Below are 9674 nucleotides of genomic sequence, written 5' to 3'. Positions count from 1 at the left end.
GTGTGTAGCCCCTACTATAACAGCTGGTCCTATGTGTGTAGCCCCTACTATAACAGCTGGTCCTATGTGTGTAGCCCCTACTATAACAGCTGGTCCTATGTGTGTAGCCCCTACTATAACAGCTGGTCCTATGTGTGTAGCCCCTACTATAACAGCTGGTCCTATGTGTGTAGCCCCTACTATAACAGCTGGTCCTATGTGTGTAGCCCCTACTATAACAGCTGGTCCTATGTGTGTAGCCCCTACTATAACAGCTGGTCCTGTGTGTGTAGCTCCTTCCATAACAGCTGGTCCTGTGTGTGTGTGTAGTCCCTTCTATAAGTCTTGAAGGAGTTCCCACAGATGCTTTGCACTTGTTGGTCTGCTGCTAGAACTCTGTGTGGTATCATCTGCTCTCTAATCTGAGCTGCTTTTAACTTTTGATTTCTGAGGCTGGTGACTCAGATGAACTTATCCTCAGCAGCAGAGGTGACTCTTGGTCTTTCTTTCCTGGGGCGGTCCTCATGTGAGCCAGTTTCGTTGTAGCACTTGATGGTTTTTGCGACTGCACTTGGGTACACATTCAAAGTTTTTGCAATTTTCCGGACCAACTGCCCTTCATTTCTTAAATTAATGATGGCCACTCGTTTCTCTTCCCTTAGCTGATTGGTTCTGGCCATGATATGAATTGTAACAGTCGTCCAATAGGCTGTTGGCTGTGTATCAACCTGACTTCTGTGCAACACAACTGATGGTCCCAACTCCATTAATAAGGGGGGGACCATTTCAGGGACTACCTCATGAAGCTCATTGAGAGAACAGCAAGGGTTTGCAGCGCTATCAAAAAAGCAAAGGGGGGCTACTTTGAAGAAACTAGAATATAAGACATGTTTTCACTTATTTCCGCTTTTTTATTAAGTACATAATTCCACATGTGTTCATTCATAGTTCTGATACCTTCAGTGACAATCTACAATGGAAATAGTCCTGAAGATAAAGGAAACTCATTGGAGGACAAGGTGTGTTAAAACATTTGGCCTGTACTGTTCTTACAATTAAAAACAACAAAGAAAGTGATATGTAGCCAGACTGAAGCAAATTGCACAGCGGCTCTTTCACTCTCACTACACTGTCAGTGGCTGCTTATTGGATGAACTGCTAGAATGAAAATCACTCACTACTCACTTTAGGCCTGGGTCAAAATGGGCGGGCCCGGACCTATAATGTCATAGTGTCCTGGATGTAACTTTTGATTTGTAATGTAATCTATTCAGAAATAAATAGACTGTTCTATAATTATAATTTATTCAGTGATCTCTTAAACCTCCTATCACCAAGCCATTTCGGCCTGTCACATTGTTACTTACTGTAGACTCATTTGTCACTCTATCTGCACATTTTGCATCTCAAATTCAAAAGCACAGTTATGGCCATTGTTAGAAGAAGGAAGAGCGCCTCAATCTCTTTTCAGCAGTATAACAAAGTTATAATGGCATAAAACATTAAAAAAGTCAAAACTTAAGTTACGTTTCGTTCATAATTTATTAAAAAAACATCATGCAAAACATTTCCATAAGGGAACACATTCATATACAATACAGGGAAAAAATGAGTTTTGCCTGTACATTCAAAAATAATTATTTACATGTTTAAAACATTACAACAGTGGTGGAATGTAACTAAGTAAATTTACTCCAGTACTGTACTTCACTCGAGATGTTGAGGAACTTGTACTTTATGAGTCTTTTCTTTTTATGTCACTTTCTACTTCTACTCCGCGACATTTCAGAGAAAATATGTTACTTTTTACTCCACTACGTTAGTGTAGTCCAACTGACCCCAAATTGGCCCTAACATTTTGTTTATTTAATTTATAAAATAACAATGTGCAATGTGGTTGTACATCAGTAGCCAACATTAATTATGTCCACCTTCCATTTAGCACAGATTTTGTTTTATTCCTTTACTCCGTGTTTGTTGGCCTACCATTTTCGTTTCCCTTTACTTGTAAAAGAGTATTTTTACAGTGTGGCATTAGTACTTTTAATGAAATAAAGGATATGTATACTTCCACCACTGTTTAACACTAGGCTATGCTTAGTCTTTGTGCTGTGATTTGTAGTCTTAGATTGTTGGCGGTATTTGGGGTAGGTTTAAGATAAAATGTAATCAAATCAGGTGCAATGACATTGTAGTAGTATTTTAGTATTTTTGAAGAGTATTTACATAGCGTCAACATCGGAGTCTGAACTTTCCGAGCTAAAGTCAAATTCATCTGAACTATCTGTAGTGCAAAAAAACTGATTGTCATTTTCTGGGTTAGACAGGACATGCAGGTAGACTTTTCTTGCACGCCTTTGCAGCTCTTTCATTTGCCTCAGCCTTCTGCGGATGAGGCAAGTGACACCCTTCTTCGCATTCTCTGTGAGATGTCCTTAAAAAGGGACAAAATGTGTCACTATACAGGTAAGCAACAAGTCAAAAAAAATTAAACATGACTTTATGAAACGTGATACAAACATTTCAAATAGATGTTCACATTTACCTTGTTGGGTGTTTTCACTCTGATGGAAAGACCACTCAGACAAGACTCTGGCATGGGACTTCAGAGAATCCCAGTGCTGCTTGATCTCTTTGACAAGGATCTTCTTCTCCTCTTGAAGCCTTCGAACTGCCATGACCCTATCAAAGACTTCCTTTTTTGTGCTGAAATCAACAGCGCCTGTAACACATACGTGTGTAGATGAGAATGACCACTGCACAAACAATGTAGTTTCAGAGATCATTTCTCTCCCTCACATGCACTACTGTGGTGCCTGTAGAAAAAAATGCTTTCTCGCTTGCAGGCACACAGCTTCCAGAGTCAAACACCATTTTGGAGAGGTTAATGTCTTTTAATGAAATCTTTAACATTTCACATCCAAATAACTTGACATAGCAATAACCCACCTCGTTATTGGGATGAGTTGGTTGTTGAGAAAAGCAAAGAACAGACACAGACAGTGATTCCTTACTTTATAGATACTATAGCACGAACAGAATACATATTATGCGTACCTTCTTGTGTTATTTGCCAAGGCCAGGGATGTTCTGTGTCCAGAATATGATCCATGCAAACTGCTTGCTCGGGTGTTACAAGGCTGTTGTACTTGGCTAGCATGGTCTGCAAAGTGGTCTTTTCTTGCCTTATTTTCCGTCTAATTCTGTGTCGACATTTGTTGCTGTCTGTGAAACAAAAAATAAAAAACACTATCTGTTAACTACATAATGTAAATTACGTTGTTGGAATTACAGCAAATTCACTATCAATATTAAAGTTCATTGTAATGTGGAGAATATACTTGAATCAACAATCAACACTATCGTTTAGAACTTTATGGACTTATGGAAACATTTCAGACTTAAATGTTAAAATACCATTTGTTTTGTAGAGGCGTTGAGATCTTGTTTTTATACTTGATGTGAGGGCCTCAATCTTCTGACACAAAGCCTGTGTCGTGTCTTGGTGGTTTGTTTCTCCTAACAAAAAGTGAATAACACAGCACCAATATAAAAAAAGATTAAATCTTTATGTCAGACAATGTTTAGAATTATCTCACCATCTGCCCAGTCTTTCACATCTTGCACAAATTCCTCCATGTTTTTTTCTTGCAGTTGAAGCTTGGCTTTCAGAGTTTCCAGGTCCCCCAACTGGACATTTAGAGCTCTAGAAGTCTAAAATTAATTAGGTAATTATAATCTGTACAGTATATATCACAGAAACTTGAGCCATGACAATGTTTTTACACACTTTTAATCTACCTTATGGTATCTTTGGGAAAGAGAATTTGCCAGGTTTTGAAACTTCTGCTGGTTCCATCTCATGGAGAGGAGTGTAAGCATGTCATTGCGTCCTGCAAGGGCACAGAGATTTGTTCTGCAAGAATATCCTTTTAATTAAATGTAATTTCTTCTATAAATAAAAGGTACAATTATATGGTACCTGCTTTTGACATGTGCTTTGTAGTGACCGCTATTCTGGAGAGAAACGCATTACACTGCTCTACTTCCTCCCCTAATGTCGAACCAGCCCCATCTTGGTTGGCTCCACTCCATTTTACCTGGACAGAGGGACACAAACTGAATATCAAGGGCATTCAGTAAAAACAACCAAATACATTCAGCAAGTCCCAAAAGCCCCCTTGAATTCAACTAAAGCCTAATCAAAATTCAAACTGACACAATATGCAAGAAAAAAAAAAAAACATTCTGTACATACACAAACACAGAAATACTACTGTGTTACTGTGGTATATAATTGTTATTTCTTATCACTTTTGGGGATTTTATGTCATTGTATAAGAATATTGTGCACTACACCAACCTCACATTTGAAGTCATGGGCTTTAGCATGCAAAACCGACAGGAAGGGCCTCATGTTTTGAAGAGACTGGAGCTCTGGACAGTCCAAACAAACTCTCTGTAGGTAGGGCCAGTATTTACATGCAACATCCATACAGAAGAAGGTTATGTCGTGCTTGGGCGCAAGCTGGTTCTGTAAGAACATGGGGTATGCATATATTTCACCCCTAAACATATTAAGGGCAGACAGCAAGACACCGTGCCTGCAAACTGCCAGCTCCAGTCCTTCCTCATCCACCTTACTCCTAGATCTGCAGGAAGTCTCTCGGGCTGCCAACCACTCCCCACCACAAATGCCTTTTCCAGTGACCTACATTGTAGAATATCATAATTGACAAATGATCTTGTCAACAGTCATTGTAGAGAACAATTCTAAATAATATTTTGTGGGCAAGAAACAAATTAGCATTAATGGCTTTTTTTTTAAATTCAAGTATACAGGTAGATATCACAATACATGACAATATTGATAGACTATGACTTATTATGTCATTGACTTTAAATATTCAGATAGAAGTGCAATTACATGTTTGGTTTTGGTGTGTACTTGGTCCACAAATCTGGTCACATCTTCATCATTAGCAATGAAGACACCATCAAAGATCGGCCGCTCCTCTGATCTAAAAAACAACAACAGAGTTAACATTTTAGGATATAGTGTAGTAAAAGGTTGTACAATACATAAATGTCAATTTTACCGGTCATTAATACACATGTGCTAATAAGTAAATACCGTGCTGTACTCTTGAAACGATAAAGCTTGCGGTTTCCGTCAACCGAGACGGCAAGCATTGCTGGAGTGCAGGCAGGACAGCTAAATTGCTCCTCTTTGCAAATGGCATCAACTTCATATTGAACAGCAGCCCATTCAAAAAAGCTTTTCTGAAAGCTGTCAGATGAGAGCTTTCCAGTCTATTAAAAAAAACAACAGCACAAAACAATTCGAAAAAGAACTTCTAATATCAAAACATAAAAAATGTAGGATGCTGCAGAATAAAGAAAGAAATACTGACACGGCCAAAGCGAACAGTCCGCTTCTCAAGCATTCGTAGAAATGCCTGACAGGACATTCCAGGTGATGCCATCTTCATGCTCTCAAAAGTAAAAAATAAGTCTTCCTCATAAACTGTCGCAAAATTGAGGGTGGCGGGCCAGTAGCCACTTTGTATAAGGTCATCCACTTATGCAGTCCAAGTAGCCTGGCATCCCTCGCAGCTTAGCTCTGGCATGTTGAGATCATACCGTCCTACAAAGTAACATTTACCTCCACTGTAATGTTATGACTGTCAAAGTTAGAATTCCATGTTGTATGCATCATATATAAAGCTTGGTGACTTGGCACTGATGTGCACATTTCTTTAAGATATTACATTATTGTGTCTGTTGAATATGAATCTTTTTTTTTAACTGGACAAAAGGAAATCTTTCACATAATTACCATTTATTGTGACCAAAGCAACTGCCTTTCCTTGGATGACCCTCAATGCCTCTGGTGGACAGCGACAGATTTGGACAGGCATCTCAATAGGCAAAAGCCGTACTAAAAAACATTACACAAATGGGTTTGGATAATTCATCTTTAGCGACAATTAGACATACAGAATAAACACTCTCACAAAAAAGTCCATAACTTACCACAGTGTGTAACAGCATTATCCACAACGCAACTGGTTGGAGGCAATGGCTGAAAGAAACCAGCACACATAGCATCCCGGTTGTGAAGGATGTAGGTTTTGTTGTGCCGGCTGATGTCGCATTCAGCGCAGAGGAATGGACATGGTAAGCAGTCTCTGCATCTGACAGCTGCACAGTTGATCCCACATTGACTGCAGATTTTTGTTTCCACGTTCCCCTGTGCCAGCATGCTATTTACAAGGTAAGGTCTCTTTGCCCTCCATCTCTCAAAAAAGAGAGCGTTACGAGTGCTCCAATCCACAGAAGCCAGAGGAGCTCCCTGGTCAACTGCAGCTTCTTGTATCTCATCATCAGAGACACTCAAGGAGTACTGTAGATCTTGCACAAGACATTCTGTTACAATTGTAAAAATTGTAAAAGTACATAAGAATTAAAAAAAAATACAGTTTCACAATGGTTTTGCTCATCGTTTCATTTGCAAAAAAAACAGCCATACAAAAGGAAAATTCTTAATTAAGGGACAATTATACTACCATAAAACTTTTCTGGAGACTTTATTTTAACAGTTCATGTTGAATGTTATATAAATTATTACATACCAGCAGAGATGGTCTTTGAAGCAGTCTCTGAAGCAGAGTTAGGGCCATGATCAGCAGTGTTGCAGGGAGGATTAGGCGTGTGATCACCAGCTGTACAAAAAACTCACATCAACATTGATAACATTAAAAATGTCATCCTTGCACCATGGCTAGTGCCTAGGCTGGTTCACAACTGTTCATTTAGTTGCAAAATCCAACTACTGTTGGTTATCTGCATATCCAACAATATATAGACAATGGCAGCAAACACAAATGCTCGTTGTAAAAGCAAATTCAAAAATAAGTGAGCTATTATCAACTAATAAATAAACCATTTTAAACAAAGCCTTACCAAGGTTGACATCTTGTAAGAGATTATACTGCCCATCCATAACAAGATTTCTAAAAAATATTGTTCCAGCCGGCACAATGAAGCTAACTTTTATCAGCTTATTTTATAGGTTGTACCGTATTAGTATGTAGTAGTAACCTTAATGTAGGCTATCTATTTCAATTAAGATCCGAGGTGCAAACATTTGAACTGAATGTATCCCTTGATATTCAGTTTTAAATGCCTAAACACTTTTGAAAATATCATGAATGAAAAAAACAATGCTGACCTTTTTCTGACTGATTCCTGCGTGACCTTGGCCTTGCATAGAGTACATTCCCATCACTGTCTCTCTTTCTCCACCTGACTTTTGACGTGGATGTCCTAGCTGGTAGTGCTGCCTTCTCTTTCTGCAGCTCAGCAAGCAGTTCATCAGCATTTTGGAGGTCATCAGTAAGTTTTTCATCAAGCAGGTAATCGTTCAGATCTGAAAGAAAGGTTTGAACAAACACTTATTGACCTAACTAGGTCGCTGTGGGGATAATTGTGCCTATTTATTTTACTTACCAAGTTGAAAGTGTGTGCAGAGGCGTTGAGTGGAGATGCAAGAGCATTGCGGGGATGTCATCATTAAGAAGTTTGGGTTTTGTCATTTCTGCAAATGAGAATAAAATATATAAGGATTATTTTTACTGTGATATTAAAATAAGGCATTAATTGTTAACAACAGCTCATGGTTTTACTGAACCAGAAAAGTACACGGCAGCATTAAGTAACATCAGCTCTATTCATTTACTCAGAAAAACCTCTAATTTAAATCCTTTCAGTACAGAAAGAATAAAGTTGATTTGAAACACAAATAAGATACAATTTGAGCAATTGCAAAAAGCCTAATTTAAACAAAATGTCATTTATCTGTGGCTGGAATTGTAATTATTATCCTTTATAAAAAAGTAATTAAATAATTCCGTAAGCCACCATGCCAACTTAGAGAAAATTATCTTAATTAGGCATAGTAAAAACTTACTATGAACTAGTAACTGATTTATTACACTGTGTGATTATAAACTTACTGACAAATATTAGACAAACTGCATTTTGTAACTGTCTAAACAACATATTTACTGTTTCTCTGCCACTACTTCACCAACACATCTGGCCAATATTTTAGTAAATCTACTGTTATGGCTAATTACATTAAGCACATGTTGAGATGGAATAAGAGAGACAATAGCAGTAGGAAAACTTATCAGGCTTTATCAAGTTCATTTTACTGTAGACAATTCAGGAATAGCACAATAGTAAAGTCAAAACAGTTAATCTGCTGTTAGAGTATTTTCAATCAAAGTTAGGGATGGCTTTTCAAAGTTAGTGCTTAGGTGCTAGGTGAGACCATGATTGTACCCGTTATGAGGTTATATGTGGCAATAAGCTAGGCATAAAGAAACACTTGATTTGCTAACAGCAGCTAACGTTACCTTACCGCTAACGTTACTGTAGGTTTCACTTGTTGGAGCTAGCTAGTATTTTTATTAACGCTTTACATCATTCATCGTCCCATTAGACTGCTAGCCTGCACGTTGAAGGGTTTGAACTACAACTTATTGAGCTAACTAGGTAGCGGTGGGGATAATTGTACTTCTGTATTTTACTTACCAAGTTGAAAACGCGTGCAGATCTGTGCGTCGAGTGGCGCGCAGTGCATAGATGCACGACCAGCGCAGGGACGTCATCATTGCTTCTTGGCTCAGCCATTGGTCGCGCCTTGATAGGTCAGCGGCAATGAAGTCAAAGCTGAAAGCGCCGCGCTCGGCGGCTATTCCGAGCGGTGCGCGACGCCAAGGATGCCGCTCCGTCTAGTTGGGCGGCACCGCTATCCACATAGGAAAACACTAAATATGCCAGCGTAGAAATAATGGCAAATGCGTTTCTTAAACATTTAAACATTTAAACCAGATTTAAATGAAGCTATGCAAAGACAAAAATAAATTAATTAATCGACTATCGACAGTGTATAATGCCTATAGCTCGTCAGTTTGACGCAATATCCGCCAAAACTTCTGGCGAAAACCTTATTTATAGAGCAACGTTAAACTAAAAAACGGCTGTTAAAAATGGAGGAGCTGTTATTTTGCCACTCTCTATGTGTTTAAATGTTATATACATATCATTTATTATGCTATTTTTTATTCCTATTGTGGGCCAGTCATCCCCGAGATCTGAAACGTCATGGTCCCCTGTCGTCTATATTTTACGAGGACGGGGCTCCATTAAAGTCTATAGGAGTTCCCTGCACGTTAAAATATTACTTCGAGGGGTGCCCATTACGTTGAAATGTTACGCCAAGGGTTCCTGACCAAGCGTCCACATGTTACGACTTGGGAGTGAGAACGTGTTGTTCAAGACGTGAGGTGTTCCAGCTTGACTCATTTAAACCGCTTAAAAAGGACACAAAAAGGCATATTGGGGTGAGTTGGATACTAGAGTCAAAAACTGTTTGCTTTGTGTATACAATAGTTAAAATGCTGTGCCCTTTTTCTTTTAAACAAAAAATAAATAAATGTAGAATGGTTTAATACATATATGTATGTATCTGTCTTACAGCTGTCACGGAACAAACCATCAAATAAGAAATTTTGCCCACCTCGCCAATTGGACAGATGTCAGGACGTTCTTACTAGAAATAGGAACAGTATCTTGGAACAGGATGTGGTGATTAAGGTGTGTTTAAACGTCTAGTGTCTGTCTGT

The 9674-nt window shown here is 38.6% G+C and overlaps 1 protein-coding gene across 3 annotated transcripts; it reads right to left on the bottom strand.

Moving 5' to 3' along the window:
- Nucleotides 1–1421: 1421 nt before the first annotated feature.
- On the bottom strand, nucleotides 1422–9277 carry LOC116701054 (uncharacterized). 3 transcript variants are annotated; one of them, XM_032534615.1, is made up of 17 exons: nucleotides 8581–9265; nucleotides 7492–7579; nucleotides 7214–7411; nucleotides 6615–6704; nucleotides 6016–6408; nucleotides 5819–5920; nucleotides 5394–5626; nucleotides 5114–5292; nucleotides 4907–5000; nucleotides 4343–4690; nucleotides 3962–4079; nucleotides 3781–3872; nucleotides 3579–3693; nucleotides 3397–3498; nucleotides 3037–3204; nucleotides 2525–2701; nucleotides 1423–2413 (listed from the first exon to the last, which is right to left on the bottom strand). In XM_032534615.1, exons 7-17 carry the CDS (start codon nucleotides 5469–5471, stop codon nucleotides 2202–2204), a joined length of 1683 nt encoding a protein of 560 aa, XP_032390506.1. In that variant the 5' UTR covers nucleotides 5472–5626; nucleotides 5819–5920; nucleotides 6016–6408; nucleotides 6615–6704; nucleotides 7214–7411; nucleotides 7492–7579; nucleotides 8581–9265; the 3' UTR covers nucleotides 1423–2201. The 3 variants fall into 3 exon arrangements, with proteins under 3 accessions (XP_032390508.1, XP_032390506.1, XP_032390507.1); XM_032534617.1 differs by lacking the exon at nucleotides 3397–3498 and having other exon boundaries at nucleotides 1422–2413; nucleotides 7492–9277; XM_032534616.1 differs by having other exon boundaries at nucleotides 6016–6704; nucleotides 7492–9265.
- Nucleotides 9278–9674: the final 397 nt, after the last annotated feature.

The sequence above is a fragment of the Etheostoma spectabile genome, chromosome 13 (assembly GCF_008692095.1).
Source record: "Etheostoma spectabile isolate EspeVRDwgs_2016 chromosome 13, UIUC_Espe_1.0, whole genome shotgun sequence".
In the NCBI taxonomy this organism is placed as follows: Eukaryota; Metazoa; Chordata; class Actinopteri; order Perciformes; family Percidae; genus Etheostoma; species Etheostoma spectabile.
This window is presented reverse-complemented; position numbering and strand designations above follow the sequence as displayed.